This window comes from Scophthalmus maximus, chromosome 5 (genome assembly GCF_022379125.1).
Source record: "Scophthalmus maximus strain ysfricsl-2021 chromosome 5, ASM2237912v1, whole genome shotgun sequence".
In the NCBI taxonomy this organism is placed as follows: domain Eukaryota; kingdom Metazoa; phylum Chordata; class Actinopteri; order Pleuronectiformes; family Scophthalmidae; genus Scophthalmus; species Scophthalmus maximus.
In genome coordinates this window covers 5,718,920-5,744,067 of record NC_061519.1, presented here as the reverse complement: position 1 = coordinate 5,744,067, position 25,148 = coordinate 5,718,920, and the positions used below count along the sequence as shown (strand labels likewise).

The 25,148-nt window shown below is 42.2% G+C and overlaps 1 protein-coding gene across 1 annotated transcript in view; it reads left to right on the top strand.

Annotated features, from left to right (window-relative positions):
• The first annotated feature begins 4,272 nt into the window (after positions 1-4,272).
• LOC118311254 (junctophilin-1) overlaps positions 4,273-25,148 on the top strand; it is a 33,460-nt gene continuing 12,584 nt past the window's right edge. The window contains exons 1-2 of the mRNA XM_035634959.2: positions 4,273-4,885; positions 15,267-16,026. Of these exons, the coding sequence (XP_035490852.1) occupies positions 4,507-4,885; positions 15,267-16,026 (1,139 nt within the window). The 5' untranslated portion in view covers positions 4,273-4,506. The remainder of the gene's footprint in view (positions 4,886-15,266; positions 16,027-25,148) is intronic.

The following is a 25,148-nucleotide window of genomic DNA, read 5'->3' as shown; positions in this document are numbered from 1 at the left end:
TTCTTTCTCTCACATTGTAATTATATGATTGTAAAATCTGTGATTTAGCTCCTGACTTTCAAAGAACATTTTGTTGTGGTTTGTCCTCTGTGCTTGTAGCCAGCGGGATGTCCTGCCATGCCGTTCTCAAGCAGACACACCGGCATCTGCCTTTTGCCTGGACTGGCTGTTTTCCCGGCAGAAGTGCACCACCCAGCAGTAGCATATATAAACCAGATATATTAGATGTATGGAATATGATGTATTTACCATATATTTATATTTACTTTTTTTTATAATGTCTGTGTTCTAATCAAGGGGCGATACACTATTCTGTCTAGGAAAAAACGTCTTTCCCACTCTGAAATCACACACGTCACCGAAATGTCGAGATGTCCCAGTTTTACACCAGCACTTGAACCCAGCAAACATTTGTGAATTTTTTCGGAACTGCCTGCGGAAAAAAAGTATCCAAAGTCTTTTTGGAGGACTTACAACCAGTGAGGTCTATTTTAGTCTTTTTCCTTACAAAAGTTGCTTTACTCATATGTGGTGTGACTATTCATGTGTACTTAACCTACCTCTGGATTAATTCAGGTAAAAAAAATAATTTAAAAAAAAAGGAAATTGTCAGTCAGCTAACAGTAAGGTACAGTAAAAAACAGCCAGCCAGTCAGTTTACTGTAAAAAACTGTGAAAATAATAAAAAAACAAGTTCATACTGTAATTGTGAATAATAGTACAAAACTGTAAATTTTAGTGGCAGTAGATAAATGTTAATTTTACAGTAACTTAATGGCAACCCTGCTGCCAGCTGATTACTGTTGTTGTTTTTTTACAGGGAAAACATTTAACAGTGTACTGCTCTAAGCCTTGCCTAGTCTGGACACAATCAAAGTTGGAGCCCCACTCTGATTACATGTCATCATGCAGAAGCACCACACTGAACTCCGTGGTTCCACAGCCAGCCAGCCATCACTCCCTGCTCTGTTGTACTCTAGCTCTGCTCCCGTGCCAACATGTATCATCCACCCACTCCCTGCTCTGATGATCTGCTGCCTGAGTCAAGTTCTCCCCGTGTAGACTGCAGTACGGTGGCCGAGCAGGGTCAACACGAACACAAAAGCCACCACACGAACACAAAAGCCACCACACGAACACAAAAGCCACAACAGGAATGCAAAAGCCACAGCATGGATCCAAAAGCCACATCCCGAATGCAAAAGCCAAAACACCAATGCAAAAGCCGGATGTGAATGGAGAGGAGATGCGCCGTTGTAGCATTCCTTTACAATACTATTATTACATGATATATATAATTTCTAATCAATATGGGTTTTTGTTAAAAAAATATATGAGTAGACCCGTATATTTAGACTTGACAGTTCATGTGGTACACCTAGATAAAAACTAATGCAGTTTAGTATGGAGAGAAAATAGTCTCATAAAGGTCATAAATGTGTTTCACATAATCTACAAGCGAAAGAGAAGAGTTGTGCGCAACTTTGGGTACTCACAAATGCGTGTTTAAATCCACACACGCACACAAAGCAATCCGCGCACACGTAACTTTACAGATCTAATAATATTTGCTTTCCAACAGCTTCCTGAGTACAAATGTCTAAAAAACACGTGTGACATTGGTCGTTTTCATGAACCACTGGGATGTCCTGCCATGCCGTTCTCAAGCAGACACATCGACATCTGCCTTATGCCTGGACTGGCTGTTTTCCCAGCAGAAGTGCACCACCCAGCAGTCGCATTTATTAAGCAGATATAGGTATAGTATATGTATAGTACATAATAGATGTATGGAATATGATGTATTTACCATGTATTTATATTTACATTTTTTTTAATAATGTCTGTGTTCTAATTGAGGGGAGACACATTATTCTGTCTACAAAAAAACGTATTTCCCACTCTGAAATTACACACTTCACCGAAATGTCAGATGTCCCAGTTTTCCGCCAACACTTGAACACTTGAACACTTGAAGGTTTTCGGCAACGTGAACCCCCATGAACTTGTTTTTTTCGAGTGTTTAGTCCGAGTGGGCCAAGTTTATTGACCAGATGCTGGGAGATTATGGTGCTGAATGCGGCCACACTTTTGGTATTTCACAGCCAAAAGAAACATTTGTTTGAATGTGTGGTATTCATAGGACGCCCTGTCCAGCTCAGGACACCCTGAGCTGTGAGGACTAGATTTTTCACAAGAGGGCAGTGTTTGACATTGGATGGAGACAACAGTCCTTGTATCTCGAACAGCTGATACAGAGCGGACTGGCAGATGGCTTTGAAATTCCCAATTCATGAAATCAAGTAAAGAGAATTTGGATTATATAGGACGACTGAAGTCCAGTGTGTTTATTTCCTAATCTAAACTGATCTAGGCAACAGGACTTTCACGATAGATTTAGCATGGATATCATGTGACTGAAATCACTTTACCTGATGGATGGATATCACAGGAAGGGGCTGAACACTTGGAATTACATAACACAGTTAGAAAGGATTGTGGCAACATTAACGTCAAGGATATAACTTTGCCATGAATAAGACAATGTTCCTAATTTTTATCAGATAATATTTGTCTATTCAAGCAACAAAATTTAAGGTTTGAAATGTGTTTTGAAATTTTTTAATTTAACCCCCCCCAAAAAAAAATTTAATTGAAAGACATACCAGTAGAGGTAGAATAATTTTGAAGGATATTAACTTCATTCAGGATAGTTCTTTACGAAATAAATAAATCTACATACTGATATTAATTAATTAAATATCTGTGAATAGAATACATTTTCCTTTTGAACATCCTGTCATTAGTCCTGTCACTATATCGAAATTGGTGATACTGATTAAGATTTAGGCTTTTTTAAAGCAGTTGAATATAAATAGCCCAGACTACAAATGATATGTCCTAAATGATCAAATTCATTTAGGCTCAAATAAAACAAGTAGGCGTTGGCTTGTCGCCCTGATATCTACAGTTTACCCTCTGGTGTGGTTAGAAAACATCTTGAGGATTTCAGAAAGCTCTCATGTGTTGATCTATTGTGTTTGTCAGAAATCAAAATAAGTTGCAGAACTAAAAAGTGCAGAAAACAAAAGTTTTCTCCCAGACTACCCAAATTCACCCAATAGGCTCTGACAGAAACACAGGGCATGTGTCACACAGCTGCAGACTCTCCACGCTCAAAGACCTCTATTGAACGGACTGGAAATTAGTATTACAGCAAAACTCCAGGGTCAGAATCTCAATCGAGAACTACTCTACTGTTTTGAACTGTGGAACTTATAAAAAACTTATAAAAACATGTAAAGCACTGTATATAAGAAGGGTGTAGTCTGCTGTTAGCACATCATACTTACTTTAGAAGAGCAGGGTATAATGCCCCTTACCATTATTGGTTTAGGTCTCCATGGCCCAGTTGTTCAAAAAAAATCGAATGTGGATTGGAATGATCCGGATCATGAAATCCATCTTACTTCTGTCAAGGTCTTTCACAGCAGCAATGGATTGGATCCCCCTATACAAACACATATCACACCGAAGGCTTCAAGGTATGGAGACATCAACAGAATAGCCAGCGTCTCTCAAGGTAAAGATAGGTAAAATACATTCTTCAAATAGGTTATGGATATTTTGACCACGTGTTTCAAATCCAAAGTTCAAATGTCCAGTTGAACGATAAAGAACATTCATTCACAAGTTCTACTGGACATGCAACAAGGGATGCAATGCTTAGAAGCTATTAGATGTATTAGTGTGATGGTAATTAATATGAAGTGATAGATGAAAGTTAAAATGGAATCATTATTGTTTGATATTGACAGATAAGTGGAGGATCATTTCTTTATCACCGTAGTGGATATAATATAACTAATATTACATTTTCCCCCTGATATCCAGTCTGAATCCACCTTCTACAGAGATCAAAATAAATCGAATTATTTTCTTTTTTTTTAGATCAAAGTTATCTCAATCCCAGCAAACAGTTTTGAACAATGCAATCTGAAGGTTTGATCCAGATTAAAACCAAAACGGGACGACATGATCGAATATGATTTCATATGAATCCGTTTTTAGTAACAATCCATGACACAAGGAGTGTTACTAATGACATGATCTTCCAGTGAGTGAAGAGCATGTCGTTGTCGTGGCTTCAGCACCAGCGGCGGTGGAATGAATTATCGCCTCTTACTTTGAAGGGACCAACAGGAAGCAGCGTCGCACCAGCGGCGGTGGAATGAATTATCGCCTCTTACTTTGAAGGGAGCAACAGGAAGCAGCGTCGCGTGTCACCTCGCGTGACTTGGCGGCGCGGAGCGCGGTCCGCCACTCAGCAGTGGAGCGACCGTGGCAGCCGCGGCGGCCGCCTCTCACCCTCCCACGCCCCGACACCGCGCTGCCGATGCGCCCCCGCTCCCTCACACGTGTGCCGACAGCGTCCCGGTCCACACCCGCTCCCCTCCGGAGAGTTCACAGCGCGACCCCGGGCGGTTCTTCTCCCCCCGCGTCTGAATGACGGGCGGCCGGTTCGACTTTGACGATGGCGGCACCTACTGCGGAGGCTGGGAGGAGGGCAAAGCCCACGGCCACGGAGTGTGCACGGGGCCCAAGGGCCAGGGCGAGTACTCGGGCTCCTGGTCCAACGGCTTCGAGGTGGTGGGCGTGTACACCTGGCCCAGCGGGAACGTGTTCCAGGGCTACTGGGCGCAGGGCAAGCGCCACGGACTCGGCGTGGAGACCAAAGGCAGGTGGATCTACCGGGGGGAGTGGACCCACGGCTTCAAGGGCCGCTACGGCGTCCGGCAGAGCCTGAACACACCGGCCAGGTACGAGGGCACCTGGAGCAACGGGCTGCAGGACGGCTACGGCGTGGAGACGTACGGGGATGGAGGTGAGGGGGTCGTCAAACACACACGCACACGCACACGCACACACACACACACACACACACACACACACACACACACACACACACACACACACACTCTCTCACACACACATACACACACACACACATACACACTCACACACACACACACACACACACACACACATACACACATACACATACACACACACATACACACACACATACACACACATACACACACACACACACACACACACACATACACACACACATACACACACACACACACATACACACACACACACACACACACACACACACACTCACACACACACATACACACACACATACACACACACACACACACACACACACACACTCATACACACACACACACACAAACACACACTCTCTCTCTCTCTCTCTCTCCATCTGGACGAAAAGAGGTTCCGTCCAAGAGTTGTGACACTGTTTCCCTCTTTGTTTGGATGGATGTTGAATCATTCAGTGGACCAAATAGGTTTGATCCAGACGGAGGGAGAAACAGAGCAGGACTGTGAGATACCTCCAGAACAACGTCATCTGAGATGAATCTGTGATTTTTACAGGAGAGCCGAGCACTGCGTTTCACAATGCATTGTGGGACATGTTGAGCATTACTACAGTGTGGTCGTCGTCACCACACTGTATATGAAGATGACGACGCGTCGCATCAGAAACACTCGGAATGTGAATGTCACTGTGCAATACCTGTTCTCCATGTGCAATTATTGTTACTGCTCCATTCATCGCATTTTTATTTTACATTTGTACATGTTATACTCATTGCTTTTTTATACTCTGCTGTCCACTTTGCTGCTGTGAACACAGGATTTATCTTATCTTATCTTGTACATACATCAGTGTGAGAATAACAAGTCCTCCAACTCATACCACCAACTATATCGTACGTGTAAAGTACGACCAAATCGACCGAGCCTTTTCGCCTCTACCGACACATGGTTAATGAGCCTGTAAAGGTCAGGGTGATGGTGGGGGCTAGGGGGACATGGCAGAGAATCAGCATGATTACTTTAAGGCCCAGTGTGTCATTTTTGTAATTTTCTCACGGCATCTGGTGGTAAAGTTGCAAACCGCAACCAACTGAGCGACCGACAGCGGACACTTTATGGTGGGTTTGGACTTACCAGTTCAACCGCCGTGGACACGAGGACCGCTGCGACTCTGCGGTCTTGAAAACCACCACAGAGTCGCAATACGCTGCTTAAAAAACGACCTGTGTTGTTTTTGGGTGGGGTTTGCTTTGACTGTGACCGCCAGGAGGCGATCAGGATGACCTGGCTTCACGTCTGGAGAGCTGTCATGTTGTCCATCTTTACATGCAGTCTGTGGTTGTTGCTAGCTGTTCAGACAACGATATAGAAGAGCACTATGTAGTGAATAGTGAATGGTCAGCTGCAGTGGAAGCTCTGTCATGCATCCTATCCAGCAGAGTTGTTGGCAGCCTGGGGCTCAGGAGGTGGAGACGGTCATCCGTTAACCAGGCGGACGGGGGTTTGATCCCCGCTTTGCCCAGTCCGCATGCTGAAGTGTGCTTGGGCAGGACACTTAATCCTGCCATTTCCTCTGACGGCTGTATATGAATGTGACAGAGAAAGTATAGAAGAAAAGTGTATAGAAGGGCTGTATGAATGTGTGTGTGAATGGTTTATTAACACTTATTAAGTTGTGTGTCACATTGTTCAGCTTCAGGGTGGTGAAATCAGCTGGACACCAGCATTACGATTGACTAAGCTTACCATATTCTTTGCAATACAAATAAAATGAATGACTTGAGTCGCTCTTCATGAAACATATATCCATGCGGTGACCTACTCCGTCAGAGTTGAAGCAGCACATGAAATGAAACCTCAGGGCAGTTAGTGTTCATGTGCTGGTTAAACTGGACGAACTGAGGGACACCAACAGGTGGTGAGCCTTGTTCTGGAAGGAGAGCGGGCTCAGTTTACCCACCGAGCTGTGTTCTGTCATCATATTTACTCACGATTTATTAGATTTGTAGTAATATCACAGATCAGACATGTAAAAAATATATTTTTTTAATCCTGCGTGACTCACAGTTTGTTTTGTAAGCACTACATGAATGAAACTGTAATGTCCCACTACTTGATGCTGTCGTTGGTTTTCCTTATGCCCTCAGTCATCCACTTACTATGATAGTAACAGTTGTACGAACAGAAAGTAACTGTTTCAGTAAAATACATAATTACTTCCCAAAGAAAAGTCATTGGTAAAAATATTCTACATGGATCAGCCCTGGATGTTTGGGGTTAGGGCTTCACACAGTCTCATGCATTTTCCCCTTTCCGATAACTGGACTTTGCGTATCTGTCGATACAGAGTTCTGATCCAATGCCATTGCATTAATAAACATAACAACTTGTATAAGGTATTTAAACAGCTGTATGCTATATGGTAGTGATGATTGCTATTATATTTGTTGTATGACCTGGCTCAGGTTAAACCCTTTGAAATACGTACATACAGAGAATGAATGTCAAAGAACTTCTTTTATTATCTAGTTTGACAGTCATAATTGAAAAAGAACAAAAAGTCTGGGAATATTCAACAATTACTTCCTTTATATAGCTGTTAACGTGCAGCCACTAAACAAACAAATAAAAGACCTTTACAGTTGTTAACAACAAATAAAACAGTGAAACAGCAACTTCAAACCTAAATAAATTCAGGAGTAGATAACAAATCCTTTAAAAACTGTTAATCTGCTGCCACAGTTAGTCTGCATCTTTTCACTAACTCTAACTTTACACAACCGTGTATAACTTCTTCATCACCACTCTAAAAACAGCACTTGCCAGTGGCAGCACAGCGCAACAGCTGTTTGGAACGTTGAAGAAGAAGTGATTTCCATGAAAAGAAAATTTCTGTTTTATCCGAGTGAAAAGACATGGTATTTGATTTGCACATAGATTCACACTCTGGCATTGTGGGCAGTATCGGAAGCATTTCCGATACTGGTATCCGACGGAACTAACCCTAACCCCTCTGGTGTGCATGTTGCCCTCGTAGGATGATCCAATTCATATCTTGAGCCAAGATACGATTCAATATGAAATGATTCCGTGTGATACGATTTGGAATTCTTTGCTTAATGTAGACATTCGTTTTTCATTATACATTACAATTAAAAGTATCAGCGAGCAATGTTTACCCTGGAAGTGTACTATATTATACTCAATTTTCTCCACAAGATAAAAGATCTGTAACTTTGAGTTTTGTGCCATTGCTTCATTGTAGAGCTGTGTGCAGCGCTCTTTGCCCTGCTGTCGGTGTCTGAGCTCTCTCGCTCACAAACACATTGACTGTCTATCACAGTCAGCGCTGGGAGAAATCTCTGCCGTGTCGGTGTCCCTTTCAAAGTTTTAACATTTCTTTTAAAGTATAACGTTTTTATCGTCCTTTGCAGGCAGGCAGGATTCTACATAAACTCGGCAGATAACGCTGTGTGCGTTCACACAAGTACACAATCCTCAGCAGGAGGTAGACCTCTGCTCAACATTGGCCCTGCTTACTTTGTTTTTAACTCGCTAACAACGCTGCACTAACGTTAACGTGACAAGTCTCGTAAGAGTCTGATCTTTGAGACTTTACTAGCGGTTGAAGACGGTGTAGTGCATGTATCAGATTAGCATCTTTGTGGAAGCAAGTAGCAGGAAGTACCCTTTAACGTCTTACTAAACATCATACTAGAATGCAAACTAGAACAAATTTTTCAGTTCTGATTCTCATTGACAAATTCTTCTTCAGCACTTTAATTTGAGTAAAAACCTGAGCTCTCAACCTCATATATTACATTGGTGTTCTTCCTTCTGGAGCAGTAAAGAGTGTGTGAAGCTACTTTTACCCACCACTGGTTATATGAAACCATTAGAGGCCTCCTTCTCTCCCACTCGCTCTATCTTTAGCTCTACCCTGCACCTTGATGCGGCAGGAATTGATCCATCTTATTCTGTCCAACTGTTCTTAGCCAGTGCATCAAGATTTACCTTCAGGCTTTTGTAACGGATCATTGGTTCAACTGATCAATTGAAATAGCCGTGTTAGCGCAACAGTAGCATGTTCCAGGTGATGTGTTAATTAAAGTATAGTAAGTTAGATTAGGTTCAGAGACCCCTCTTTATTTTATTAGCAGGGGTTTCATATCGGTGACATACTGCACTTCTTTCAACTTATGTAAACAGTCATGGAGATTTCACTGAACTGATTTAGGTCAAGTTTTAATTTGCAGACACCTGGATAACTCCCTCTTTGCTCTCTGTCTGCCATCACTTTGAGAAGAATGCAAAGGCAGGAGGAGAAGAACTGAACCAAATGACCCGCAGTATAATAGCTCACACAATGAATTCAACATTAATTGCATTATTGCATACGTTCAATAACAGTGTCGGGTCTTACTCATTCCTCCCCTCCTGCCTCCTGAACCCGCTGGAGGCCTTTGATTGTAAAAGAGATGGAGAAAGAGCTGAATTTCATCAGCAGTAAAATGAACACAGTATGCTGTTTATTAGGGTTCAAACCCTGACAGGTTCCGCGTTACCTCAAATTCCCGTGAACTGATGTACGGTAGCTTCTAAAACTCGAATTATTCAAATTGACCATTTGCTGTATTTAAGAGCAAAAATTCAGTTCTGGAAAGACCATGCCCGTTGACTTGAAATTTGCCACACAGTTCAACATAAGTCCAATGTGCTCTATTAAACAGGACTCTTGGAGCCCTAATGTTGCGGTGATGACATTTGTCTTTAATTTGCATAAACTGAAAAAAAGTTATATTTATAGAGCGTTTGAAATTTTGACTTTATCAACACCAAAATTTCGGCGGGAAGAGGATTAGAAGCCTCCAATCGCCGCTTGTGGCTATATTTTACTTAATGTTTCTGCAGAGTAGATTAGGTCGTCCATTATCCTTAAGGTCAGTGTTTTAATGCATGTCTCTTCCAGTCCACATGCCAAGTTGTCCGCGGCAAGACACTGAACCCTAGGTTGGCCCTGAAAGAGTGTGAATATGAATGTGACATAAAAGTGCAGGATATAGTAGCATTGTGATGTGACGCTACAACTAGAAAAGTGCTATATGAATGTTGTCCATTGACTATTCCATTTAACTGCAGCTTCTTTCACTCTGTGATTTTCAACAGATTGTAAAATGCTGTCGTGGGTTATCTTTTCAGGAATCAGTCATTGAGAAGTGCTTTCATCCTCACTGAATTTTAGTGACATGAGAGATGGTGCAGCATTGAGCTTATCTTATTTCTTCTATATTTCAAATATCAAACAGGCAAAAATGAGAACAGTGTTACCATTGATATGAAATGTGCTAATGTATCCTACTGCAACAGACTGTACAGGGCGGCTGTGGCTCGGGGGGTAGAGGCGGTAGACTACTAACCTGAGGGTCGGCAGTTGATCCTCACTTCCCCCAGTCAGTGTGCCGATGTGTCTTTGGACAAAACACTAACCCTACCTTAAATTGCCTCTGACACCTCTTCTGGCAGTGTATGAATGTATGTGTGAATGTATGCACTTTGAGAGGTCAATAAGACTGAAAAAGCTGTATATAAATACAGTACATTTACATAGTACAGTCAACTAATATAGTCATATTTCCTCATATGACATGAGAACTGAACTAACCTTTTGGACCAGCTCTATTGGCTACTTGTGTGGAAGATTCATGGCAAGTAAACACCATTAGACAGTGTTACTGTATTTACCAAGGACTGAATTTGATCCAAAGTGCTGTAAGGTTTAAGATCAAGTGCATTTTCCACACAGGCTCTGATTTAGACTTTGAGAATACAGGAACTCTTTTTTCTTCTTGATTTTTTTTCCAGAGGCTGCTTCAGTGTCTCAGGTCTCCCACTGCAGAGGGCTTATTCTACATAGCAAGATAGCTGCTTGAGTTATGTTTGGCCAGTGCCACCCAACAGACTTCCCAGTGTCTCAAGTTACTTCCATCTTTTAAAATAGCACATTCTCACATTCTCCAGCTGAAGCCGTCAGGGCAAGAGTCTGAACTCTCCTAACCAGGCCATGGAGCAGTTTAATCACCGAATGGTGCTCACTACTGGTGGGTTTTTTTCACAACTGTTCCATGTCCTAGCTGTCAAAAGACCTTTCAGACACACATACAGGTGTTCGGCTCCAGTTTGCTCTTTGTTAGACAATGACTTAGGTTGAAGGCAAGCAGGCATATGTACACATTGGAATTACATGTGACGGACACATTTTTATAATTTCACAGCAATGGCTCAAGTACATGATCACCCTATTACTCTTAACTGCTTTGTAAATAGTTATATAATATCTCAGATAACACATACAAATGGTAAATGGACAGTATTTATCAGGGCACCAGAGTGCGACCAAAAATCTGTGGGCAGACGCGCAGCAAAGGGTCGGAATCGAACCAGTGGCCGCTGCAGGGGGACTCAAGCCTCCGCACATGGGCTTGCAAACACACGCGAGAAGTGACACGGGAAACAGGAAGTGTTTGTCACTTTCACGATGACGTCAAAAAGAAGCTGTTCATTATATTGCAGGATACACTTATTTTGACAGGTCAAAACAGGAGGTAGTTTGAGTGGACGCTCTGTGTGCAAAAGGAGAGAAATAACTTGACGTGTTAGTATGTGGTTCAGCTCGAGGTTACGCTCATCATCTGTTCCAGTGAAAACACACAACAGGACAGTCCTTTGAATAGTCTGTGATGATTTCCTCAGAAACACAGAAAAGGCGGAATATGGGTGAAGAGTGTTGTTGTGTTGTTGGTCACATCACAGCTCACGATGCAGGAGATGGTTCCCTGACGTGTCCAGATATTTATCCTGATAGATATCTGAAAAACGTCGACGAGGCCTCGGTGAGTAGTTCACACATAGCGATTGAGTGGCGTTTTGCGAGCCCCGATTTCAGGCTGATTTTTCTCCGGATTTGCTGCAACTCCAGGATTTGTCGGCAAGCGGAAAATCGGGCTTAAAATCATTTAGTGTGAACTCTGCATCAAGCACTTGACTACCTTTCTTCCCTCGCACCGGTAAAATGCCCAGTCCTGTTCTAACATCCTCGTCGGCCTCATCCGACTCCGAGTCAGAGACAGAGCCCACCGCATCCAAACAGGCCAAAGTAGGTGTTTTGGAAGGAATGGCTCGTCCAATATCCGTGGCTCAGATATGCTAAAACAACTAACATTACGCATTGCATAGTGTGAGTGCAGCCAAAGCGTGGCTGGGAACACCGCTTTTGCTGTCGGAGCATCGACGTTCCAATTGGAAATGTTAAAAAAGTGTCAGCACAATGTCTCTGAGAAAGAAGACCTGTGCTGTGACAGGTGCGTGGTCCATAGAGCAGCCCCCCTCCCCCAGCTTTCAGTGCCAGAATTATGTGCTACCAGAGTCAAACGTGAGTCTCGATCCCCGTTTATGTTATTGATTTGAAATCTTATCAACCAAGTGCTTTACATTAGTCACATTGACCCGTTCACACACACATTCATACAGAGCTTCTATACAAAGTACTTTAGCTATCACACACGCCAGAGGCAATTTGGGCGTTCAGTGTCTTGCCCAATGACACTTGGGCCGTGTAGAATTAGCCAGAGCTAGCAGAAATGTCAGCAATTTGGCAATATATGAAGCTGGAAAGTAAAACCGTGATGTGTACCGTATTGTTGTCTTATACAGTTAATGTGAAAGATACAGACTAAAGGTATTTTATTATTCTAAACTGTGGCTGAAGTTTTTTAAAGGAATTGGTATTTATTCCTATTTATTTGGTTTTGAAGTTGCTGTTTTATTCTGTGACTGTTCTGTTTAAAACTTTAAAGGTATTTTGTTACCTTAAAAGCTATTTAAAGGAAGTCTTTTTTCTTTATTCCTAGATTCATTCATTTGTGTTCTGTTTCAGTCATGACTATCAAACTACATAATAAAAGAAGTTCTATGGGATTCATTCTCTGTATGTATCCGTTTAACCTGAGCTAGGTCATACAACAAATATAGCAATAATCACTTTTATATAGGGTAAGCAACATAGAGGGATTGAAATACGTTAAACAAGATTTCATTCTTTTAAATGCACTGGTATCAGTACTCGTAGCGGCCAATATGCAAAGTCCAGGTATCGGACTCAGTATCGGAACATCCTCAACAACAAGGTAGCATGAAGCTAAGAGGGGCAACTTAAGTTAATAGAAAAAACAGTGATTCAAAGAATAGAAGCAGATTTAATAATAAAGTTCTCTTTATTGAGCTAAGAATAAGTTGCATTTAAATGTGATCATGTTGAGTAGTATCTGACGTGTACTTTGCTATGAATAAGTATTATTAGGACAGACATGAGTGAAATGTAAGACTGGAGATTTGAAGGTGATGCAACAAGAATCCATAACACAATAATAGAATATATGTAATTGAAGAGGTAATAGACAAGTAACTGTTTATTTTGAAATGTACTGGCTAATGAATCATCACCATCATCGTTCTCTAGCAGTTTTGCTGTCTCTATGCAATTTTGTCAGCAAGTGACGACAAAACCTGGGTGAAAATTAGGGGTCGACCGATATGGTTTCCGGGCCAATACCAATACCGATTTTTACAAATCTAAGAGACCGATAACCAATATTTGTCTGCAGTAAAAGGGTGTCAAAAGGTGTCAAAATTTTGAATAATAGAAACTCTTAACACAAAACTTTGTTAAAATGCCTTAAAGCATATGTTTAGTTCACAGAACATTTTAATATGAAATTATTTTATGGGCAAATCGGCCTTTAAAATGTTATTTTAAAAGCCGATTTCACACTAATTGGTGTGGAGAGCTCCAGGACTCGAGATGGTAAAAAACAAAACAAAAAGACCATCACTTGGTATTAATACTATTAAATTGGTGAGTAACAGTGTGTACTATATACTGATGCTCTGTAAATACCACTCTTAACTCTGCCTGAGATCAAAGTTTCTACTTCAGACTGGGATTTTTCCAGTTGTTTGACAGTTGTCAGGATGATTGTGGTCTCATTAATGATCTAGACTGTGGCGACCCACCAAAGTCGTATTTGTCCTTCCGCAGTTTCATAATGAACCAAAACTTTTATACACTCATAAGAGAGAGAGAGAAAAGTTCTTCAACTGTTTTGGACCGTTGCATCACTGAAGTGCTCTTCGTCCTGCTGTCACTCGTCACCACTTTGATTGATAAAGTTTTTAACGTCCTCAGCAGAACTCATCATAACACCTCTGTCTCCTGTCACTAAGTGTCAGATTACACTAGTATAAGTAAAGGGCTCCTCGTTGAAGAAAACATAAAGCTGTAAAATATCTGATGCATGACTGTCTGAGCGTGTCGTCTGTGAGTTTCGTCCTCATTACACCGACCCACTGCAGAGAACACGGGCCCTGTACTGCAGCTGGATTTCTACTTGTCCATCTACAATGTTCGTGTAGTGTCAGATTTGATCAGGCCTGATCATGCTTCAGTCAGTAACAGTTTACACTCAGAGTGAGGGTGGACTACACACACGCAGTCACATCCAGGTGACCTCCACCTCACCTACAGCACTGCTGCTGTGTTTACACTGGTTTGTGATAGAGGGCAGTGATCTCAGCAAGCAGCAGAGTAGATTTCCATGGAGGTTGGTGGAAGGGTGGGACATGGGCCAAGAAATAACCCATTACATTTTAGCACAGATCTGCACAAAAGAACAGGATTTTATTTAATCACTTTAGTTTACATTGTGACAATTTCTCCTTTTCACCAATTTCCCAGGGAATATTAAAAGCAGGCGTATATAGGGGACTGATATCTGTGTTCATTCTAGTTTTTTGTGCCATATGAGGACAGACAGATTCATTTTGGAAGTCTAATCAGGTGAAAACATTTTTTTTCAAATATACTATGGAAAGTCAAAACTGAAATCTCTCATTCATTAAAATATTGAGCTAGAGTCCTGTCTCTGTGCTGTGCAGGTGACTCTTCCAACAACACAGCTTGATTTCTGCTATGATATGCATTTTCAGCTGTGAGATTTTATAAAGTGTCAGATTTGATATATCTGAATATTTATGTCAATGTGACATTTCAGTTTGCATACATTTCTTAAATTCTTCTTGTTTGTATGTAATCATAACTCTATGTGTATATAAATAGTTGGTGTTTATTTTCTGTTTATGTGATTAGATTTTTGTGGAAGTCTTTCTTACAGTTATCATTCAACAATCCAGTTCAGAGAACAAATAAAACCCCATGTGTTATGATTTCTTGTATTCCACATATTTCACAGTTCACTCACAGTAAGTCTTTTTCTCGCCCTCCTCTGTTCCTGTAGGTACGTATCAGGGTCAATGGACCGGTGGGATGCGTCATGGCTATGGTGTACGTCAAAGTGTCCCATACGGTATGGCCTCCGTCATCCGCTCGCCTCTACGAACCTCGCTGGCGTCCCTCCGCAGTGAGCAGAGTAATGGCACAGTACTGCGTGACAGCTTGTCCGACAGCCCTGCTGGCACACGTGGAGGCTTCGTGCTCAACTTCCACTCCGATGGCGAGGGTTCCGAGAAGAAGAAGAGTCTTTTCCGCCGCGGTTCCCTCTTCGGCAGCCTTCAGCGACTGCGCAAATCAGACTCGCGTTCGTCGATTTCCAGTAAGCGCAGCTCGGCACACAGTGACACCACCATGAGCCGCATCAGTTCAAGCGACGCCAACTCCACCATCAGCTTTGGAGACGGAGAGCCCGGTGATGACTACCTGACGCTGGAGGACAATGTGGACGCCACCACTACCGAGTCCTACATGGGCGAGTGGAAGAATGACAAGCGCAGCGGCTTTGGTGTCTCTGAGCGCTCCAACGGCATGAAGTATGAAGGTGAGTGGTTGAACAATAAGCGCCATGGCTATGGCTGCACCATCTTTCCTAATGGCACCAAGGAAGAAGGGAAGTACAAGAACAACGTGCTGGCCAGGGGCATAAGGAAGCAGCTGATCCCGCTGAAGAACACCAAGACCAAACAGAAGGTGGATCGAGCTATCGAGGGAGCCGTGAGAGCAGCAGCCATTGCCAGAACCAAAGTCGAGATCGCCATCTCCAGGTAAAATATCCTGTGTAAGATAATCTCAGAAAACCATATCTAAATCAATCTTTTTCCCTTCCTTTTTTGCTGGCTATTCTAAGGGGTGTTACACTATGTTACATTACATTTAATTGTCCAAAGTGACTGACAATAAGTGCATTCAACCATGAAGATATTAACCAAAAAAGTGCAAGAATCATGCGAGTCCATGGACTTTTCTCAAACAGGCAAAACGGCTTCAAATGCTCCATTTTAGAATTTGTTTTATTTTTCCTGTTTTAATGATTCATGGACGAAGGTGCAATATGAACAGATGAGTTTCCACTCTGCGACAGAAAGTTTGTAGGTTTTCTGCTGTCCTGATGTCAATGGGGAGCTCGTTCCACCTGTGGAACCAGGACAGCAAGCTGACAGAAAATCTGGGGGGAGGTATCCCGTACTGTCAGTTGTAAACATTCATCAACACGTACACAATGGACGTCCCTCCATGGTTGTGTGCACAGTTTTCCTGATCGTGACTGAACAGTTTGACCTCTAAATAAAGTTTTTGAGATCATCAGGTTTTCAACCGGTCTGATCGTCTTTTTGTCATCCTGCTGGACTTTGTTCTTGTGATGTCACTGTGTTGTTAGAGCACAGAAGCTAAATTGTTGAGTGCGATGTGATTATGACTGTCAGAAATGATGATGAAAACTGTGAAGCCTCAAGGTGTAACAAACCAGAATTGACCTTTAACAGTAAGGTGGGTTCATTAGTATTGATACCCCTCAGTAGACTAACCTGTAGAACGGTTACTTTTCCTTCCTTGTTTCCTTTTGGCCCAGTTTTAGATGATAATTCATATCATGACCCCACTGTGGAAACATTCTTACCAGGATCTTGTCTCTGGGGTGTTGGTCAGTGCTGATGGAACATTTCATGGGCTACATACATGGCTCTGTTCTTGTTCTTCAACCTCTCAAAGCGTTACATTCACACACATTGATACAGCACTTCTTTATCGAGTGCTTGTCTATCACTCACACATCCCATTTACACACCTACCGTACAGCCATCAGGGGCTGCTGACCCACAGCAGCCTCTAAGTACATTAGGGCTGCAACTAACGATTCTTTTCGTAATCAATTAACCATAAAATGGTGAAAAATGTTGATCGTGTTTCAGAAAACTCCAAGATGTTGTTTTGTTTTGTCGACACACCAGAGATATTCAGTTTACTGTCATAGAGGAACAAAGAAACCAGAAAATATTCATATTTAAGAAGCTGAAATCAGAGAACTAAAAACTACTTCTACTAATCGATTAGCTGTTGCAGCTCAAATTTTCGTCTTACTCTGACAGCTTAATTTGTCTAGACTTTTTTAGGCCTTCTAACTTTGTAAATGCTCACTGTTAGTACCTCCACCAAGGAGGTTATTTTTTGTACCCCTGTTTGAATGGTTGGTTGGTCAGTAGGATTATGCAAAAATTACTGAAGGGATTTCCATTAAATTTGGTGGAAGGATGGGGAATGGGCCAAGAAAGAACCCATTACACTTTTATCACTTTCTTTATCATTGTGAAATAGATCAGGGATATTTAGGGGACTGATATTTAGTGTATGCAGTTTGGATCCAATAAAAGTCTAGCCGATTTAAATAAAATTTCATACTGCAGGGAGGTAGCACTTTCGCCTCACAGCAAGAAGATTCTGGGTTGGAATCCCGGTTCAAACCAACCAGGGCCTTGCTGTGTAGAGTTTGCATGTTCTCCCCGTGTATGCGTTGGTTCTCTCCGGGTTCTCTGGCTTCCTCCCACAGTCCAAAGACATGCAGAATGGGGTTGGGTTAATTGGAGACTCTAAATTGACCGTAGGTGTGAATGTGAGAGTGAATGGTTGTTTGTCTCTGTATGCGGCCCTGTGATAGGCTGGCGACCTGTCCAGGGTGTACCCCGCCTCTCACCCAATGTTAGCTACGATTGGCTCCATCAAGTCATATGCAGCACAGTCTGGTTTGTATGTCTATATGAAAGATGTTTTCATGCATGCATGTTTCAGTGAGGTGAAATCGGACCCTGGTTCAATCTTTTCACTTTTGTCCAAATTATGTAATTTCTACCTGTATTTCTTTGTTGCTCCTTCTGGAGACACATCGCATGTTCCCATCTGTGAAAAGTAGAGCCGATTTATTGTTTGGCCGATGAAAAAATCTGCTGATATGAGCCTTTCACACATATTGCTATCAGCATTTATGTTTGCCGTTATGAAAACTTTTATTTTACAGAAAAAAACTATGCAGATGACATTTTACAGAGAAAATATGTTTATATTCTTAATTCAAGTTCTGTATATTTGGTTATTTCTGTTTTCTCTTAATATATAGTTATTTATGATAAAGTTTATGGTTAAACAATCTACAGTTAATGGTGATATATCAGTATCGGAAATGGTTTACTCCCTAATATGGGTCAGGTTTGAGTGAAAGGAAACTCGACTCATCAACTGATCCAGAACTGTCCACACAAACCGTTGGTATGAAAACAGTCTGAATCAGGAGATGCATGTGAGAATGCAAATGTTCACAGATGTTGCCTCGGATGTTTCCCCGGAACTTTTCCTGCCAGCCCCCTATTGACATTTTCAAATTATTTGTGAGATTTCAGCAGCAGAAAACAAAAACACTGCTTTCAGCCGAGGAATTATCATCATGACCTGCCTCCTCAACCCAGAGCCCACAGAATGTTCCAGAAATGTTCCTGCTGATGTGAACACAACTGATTCGGATGATCTTCTGCTGCATAAAGCTCATCAGTGAGGTTGCAGAAGTGAATTTTTATAATTAGCCATAATGTGGTTGTGTCGCTACACAGGCTTTATATTGTATGTGCTTTTATTTTGAATAGGATTTTGTTTTGAAGGGTTTTTCCATGCTCTAAGAGTTCCGGGTCAGAAGGTTGGCTTCCTGTTAGTGATTAGAAGAAGATGGCGGAATCGTTCCACTTGCTTTTCACATCCATTGCAATCCACACTGTAAATGCTACAGAGGCAATGTCATAAGTTGGTAATTTCATTGTTTTAATTCAGATTTAAATGTTAAGATCCATATTTACATTAAAAATCATTTCATCTGGTTGTATTTACATATATTCACATAGGATTGAACCATTTTGTATCTTGTCTATTGTCAGTTTTCACTCTGTCTGTGAGATGATGTAAAAGAGCCACTGTAAACAGCTTGATAAGCTTACTACGACTCAACTCGTCATTTTAAGAAGGAGTTTAGCTAGTGGATAGCCTCAGTTGTTACACTGTAGTGAAGACAACATAGTGAAAAGACAAAGAAAGGCTGGTGTTGTACAACGTGGTAAGATGGAAGGAAAACAAAGTGACAATGATTCAGTGGCCAGTAAAAGCAGGTTCACGGTCATCTGTTTAATCAGCTAGCTCATTAACACGGGCTTGTGCTAAAGCAGAGGCAGCTAAAGCATGCGCTACATTCGCAGACCAAGAAGCTAAAGCTAAACTAGAAAGAGGTGCTAGGGAGCAAAATACCAAAAAGGGAAAGCAGCTATTGACATTGAATTGCATCTGGAAAAGGCAAGAAGGGCTGAGCTAGGAGCTCTTGCTAGCCACTGCAAGGCAGCAGCTGCCGAAGCTGCCGTATTGGAAGTTGCAATGGACAACTTTGTTGTATTGGATGAGGCAGGCCTATCAGACAAAGACAAACTGGAGCGAACAAGTGAATATGTTCAGTCCCATTAAGACTGTCACTCAGGTAAATGCCATCCAAGTACCAAGTCCCCAAGCTATGAATGCTAGCTCCTCTGTGTTTCAGCTCCCTGCAAATGACACCTTCCGAGAATAGTCTTACAATCCTTTCGGGTCAACATGGCAGCCGTCTGTTCAACCCAATGAACCATCATATGCTAATAACACTAGCAGCATTAACAAACTACGGACCTGAAGCTGGATTCATCCAAGTTCTACAGCGACAGCAAAGTGGTCCTTGGCTATATCTACATTGATGCAAATGCTTCTACGTCTACGTCCATAATCGGGTTCAGCGTATTTGCCAATCCATGAGATCTGAACAATGGCACTACGTGCATACAGAGGAGAATCCTGCTAAACATGCAACACGGTCGGTCCCTGCTTCACGCCTGGCAGAAACAACGTGGTTTACAGGACCCGCCTTCCTTTACAAAACTTCCAGCTAACCGGTACCAGTCAAGTCATTTCGACCTAGTCGAACCTGAGATGGATGGAGATCCGTCCACAAGTAAGGAGTTATGCCCGCAGCTCAAAGAAAAAGGACTCAGCACGGAAAGCTTTCAAAGGCTCTCTAGCTTCAATGCTCTTGTTCAAGCCATCGTACTCCTCATTCATATTGAGAGGTGTCATAAATCATCCAACTGCAAGGACAAGTTTAAGGGATGGCATAAGTGTGATCCGCATCGCTCTCCAGATGAGCTATGGCAAGCAAAGGAGGTCATCATCAGGGCTGTTCAGAAGAAAGCATTCCAAAAAGAATTTGAAGCTTTGGAGACATCCAGGCCTGTCCCTTTGAACAGCAGCCTTTATCGGCTGAAGAATGTTAACCTGGATGTTGGAGAAAGAAACCCGGGCATCCTCCCCAAAGACAACCATCTTTCCTTGCTACTCGTTAGACACCATCATGCTGAGGTCAAACATCAAGGCCGTCAGCTGACGGAAGGTGCTGTCAGAGCAGCAGGACTTTGGCTCTTGGGTGGGAAAAGGATAATCAATTCTGTCCTTCACAAATGTATAACCTGTCGAAGACTTAAAAATTCCAGCAACAACACATGTCAGACTTACCTCCAGAACGCCTTAAAACCTGCCCTCCCTTCATATATGTGGGGTTGGATGTCTTCGGACCCTGGTCCATCTGCACCAGGCGTACCAGAGGGGGGCAAGCTGAGAGCAAGCGATGGGCCATAATGTTCCGCTGCATGAGTTCCAGGGCCGTCCACATTGAGGTCATTGACTCAATGGACACCTCGAGCTGCATCAACGCTTTGAGGCGTTTCTTTGAGATAAGAGGACCAACCAAGCAACTGAGATCAGATTGTGGCACGATCTTCATAGGGGCCTGTAGGTAACTTGGAATGAGCAAAGACCAACCAAATTTCACTGTGCAGACGTACCTTAACCAACAAGGGTACTCTTGGGAGTTCAATCCCCCACATGCCTCGCACATTGATGGTTTCTTGGGAACTCCTGATTGGGGGTTCAATGTTCCTTGAACAGTACACCCGCTTTACCCACCATGTCATGTGCACATTAATGGCAGAAGTGACAGCAATCTTAAATGCGATGCCGCTGATCCCTATTTCAAAGGACCCTGAGGATCCATTCATCCTGTCACTTCCAATGCTCCTAACTCAGAAAGTGGGAGTCCCACCACCACCTGGTGACTTTACAGACAAAGAACTCCTCAGCAAGCTTTGGAGACAAGTTCAAACTCTTGCAGGTTCTGGAGTTGTTGTAGTCGTGAGTACCTGCCCACCTTGCATTGGAGGAAGAAATGGAACAAGTCCTACCAAAACCTTCAGGAGGGAGACATTGTCCTTCTCAAGCACACTCAAGCCGCCCGTAACAACTGGCCAATGGCTATAATCACGAAGAACTTTCCTGGTAAAGATGGAAAAGTGAGGAAGGTGGAATTAAAGACCACAGTTCAGGGATCTTCAGAAATGTTCATATATTCACATAAATTTCCTCAGGCCAGTCTTGGAAGCTGTGTTACTTCTAGTTAAGGACTGATTGTTCACAAAACCCTGTCTATGAGATGATGTAAAAGAGCCACAGTAAACAACTTGATAAGCTTACTATGACTCAACTCGTCATTTTAAGAAGGAGTTTAGCTAGTTGGATAGCCGCAGTTGCTACACTGTAGCGAAGACAACATAGAGGTAATTATTTTTCAACCTTTATTTAACCAGGTAAAAGCCCATTGAGTCCAAGGATCTCTTTCACAAGGGTGACCTGGCCAAGAAGGCAGCAGCACAAGTCAGAAACATCATACAAACAATATGAAAGAACAAATAGCAATATGAAGCACAGAAGATCAGTCAAATTAAGTGCAGACGTTTGGGATTGCAACAGATTAAGTACACCGACACTATCCAATGGTTTTCAGTTTGAGGTCCTTCAGGATAGTACCAGTCATTTTCAGAGATCAAGTCTGGCAGTTTTAAATCCTTCTGGATGGTTTTCCAGGCAAAGGGGGCAGCAAACTTTAAACTTCTTTTCCCTTGCTCGGTGTGAAAACGCAGAACAGTAAAGTTCAGAGCATCTTGTGTGCGCAGGCCATAGTGACTTTGACTTCTTATGTGAAAAGTACACAGGTAGGAAGGAACCAGACCAAGGAAAGTCTTATAAATGAAGCTCAACCAGTGTGTCCCCCTGTGCACAAATAAAGATGGCCACTCAGATTTAGTCCACAAAGTACAATGGTGTGTAAGATTTTTACATCCAGTGACAAATCTTAAGGCGCAATGATACACAGTGTCGAGCGACTGCAGACATTGGACAGACACCTCTATGTACAATACGTCTCCATAATCCAGTAGAGGCAAGAATGTTGACGACACAAGATATTTCCTTGCACTGAAGGAAAAGCAGGACTTATTTCTATAGTAGAAGACTAACTTCACCTTATGCTTGGTGACCAGATTCCCAATGTGCGATTTGAAAGACAACTGTTGATCAATAATAAAACCCAAGTAGTTATACATTGGGACTAATTAAATGTCTTTTTCTTGGACAGTAAAAATGTTCTGAAGATTTGGTGGTAATTCACTTGCTGTTGAGAACAACATCAGTTTGGTATTGTTCTGAATTCAACACCAATTTCAGCTTCTGCAGGCGAAACTGCACAAAATCAAATGCAGACTGCAATAAATCAAAAGCCTGTACAATAGGAGACGAACAGCAATAAATGATAGTATTGTCAGTATAAAAATTATACATTGCATTTGATACATTTTCACATAGGTTGTTGACAAAGATGGAAAACCGTATAGGACCTAACACAGAACCCTGGGGCACGCCCTTTGATACTGTCAGAAAAGAGGATATGGAACCTGACATCTGAACACACTGTGTTCTATCAGAAAAGTAGTTCGCAAACCAAGACGCTGCATGCCCAGATATGCCAATATGATGGAGCATATTAATCAAAATTCTATGGTCACCTGTGTCAAATGGCTCCAACAAGTCAATAAATACAGCAACACAAAATTTGTTTGCAGTCTAATGCCTCAATGACATCATTTATTACCTAGAGGGCAGCAGGGACAGTGCTATGCTGTTTCCTAAAACCAGCTTGATATTTGGATAAAATATTGTTAAAATCTAAAAAGTCCTTGAGTTGATTACTGACAAGCTTTTCAAATACCAGAATGCACAGGAAAATGGCCTATAATGTTTAACATTTGACGGTTCACCCCCCTTCAGCAGGGGAAGAACGAAGTCAGATTTCCGGACCTTAGGGATTTTATTGCTAACAAGACTAAGATTAAAAGTAAAAGTAGGGAAAGTAGGGATCAAGCTTATCAGATTCTGCTGCTTTCTTTCTGTCCAGCTGTTTTAATGCCTTATGGACCTCCAAGACAGACACAGGCATAAAATTAAACTATCCGAGGTCGACTCACCAGGTTGTGAAACGATGGAACATGAACCTGTAGAAGCCACAAGTCTGTATGAAAATCAACCTTGTTTTAAGAAAAACATGTTTTATTCCGTATGTCATTGAGAAATACAACACTACCAACAATCCTTAAGTTTAAAATCGATGTCTGTGATTGGTGGATCTATTACCATGGAAACGCTTACTACACCCGCAATATTCATGTCGCCGAGTGATGCTGCGTTATATTATACCTCAGAACTCCAAATTACAGACCTCAGAGTCGGAGGTTGCAGATGGAACCAACTCTACAGTCGTTGTTCACTTTATACGCTCACAAAACACAAGCTGTAACACATCACAAGACTCTTATCATTAATATATACACTATAGTGAAGATGATGAAGGTTAAATTCAAGAACACGCTTAAATGTCGGTTGGAAGTATTTCAAAAAGGCATTTACAGGGATTATGGGATGAGCATTTTTTTCTTTTCAATTTTCTTTTGCTCTGAATAAAAGGTTTTATAGTAACGACTAATCTCCTAGTTTATTGGCTTCTTTCCAAGCTTCAAACTCTTTATATAAGGATTTTATGAAATGTCAATGGAGTAAATGAATGATGGGAAATTCACTTCCGGAACCAGAGCCATTCAAAAAGTGGGCGAAGTCACTGTTGCTCTTTATCTGTCATATGTGAAAAGCAAAGAATTTCCCAATTCCATGTTCATGTAATTCCATGTTCATTTCTGCAAACAGCATATGATGTGTACAAACCATTTATGAACATGTGACTGTTTTTCTTTGGTTATAAAGACACACACACACACACACACACACTCACTTGGCAGGTGGTCTGGAGACATAAGTGCGTTTCCATCTGTGAATGTTGAATAGTACATGCTCCGACATGGCAGTGCAGTGAGAGGGGGTGGTAGAATGTAGCAAATGGAGATGCGGTCTTTGTCGGTTGCAGTGCAGCCGTAGCTGACGAACGCTGGTCAGAGCTCAGGAACGTGTGTGTGTGTGAGGGGGGGGGGTTCAGCCTACATCACTTTTCCTGTCATCTGGGCAAAGGAGAGAGGGAGTGGGAACAGAGTGAGGAAACAGAAAGAGAGGTCAAGAGAGGAGGTGAGTGGGCTGGAGAGAGAGAGAGAGAGAGAGAAGCAAGGAGGCACATTCTTGGCCAGATTGTCAGTTAGTGAGTGTGGGTTTGCTCAAGCATGTCTTACCTGTGCGTGCGTGCGTGCGTGCGTCCCCGTCCGTCAGTGCCTGTCTAAAAAAGGCCAGGGAGGAGGACGCTTATCAACAGCTGACGGTCTCACACTGCCCCTGGACACACACACAGTCAGTCAATCAATCAGTAAAGTGCTTTATCTGGTATTCTCCTTCATCAGTGTGGGGAACAGTCTGAACTGATGACACTGCTGACCTATGAAATGCCCCTGCCTTGATTTTGTCTCTGTTGTGGCTCAAGTTCACACACACACACACACACTCACACAGACAC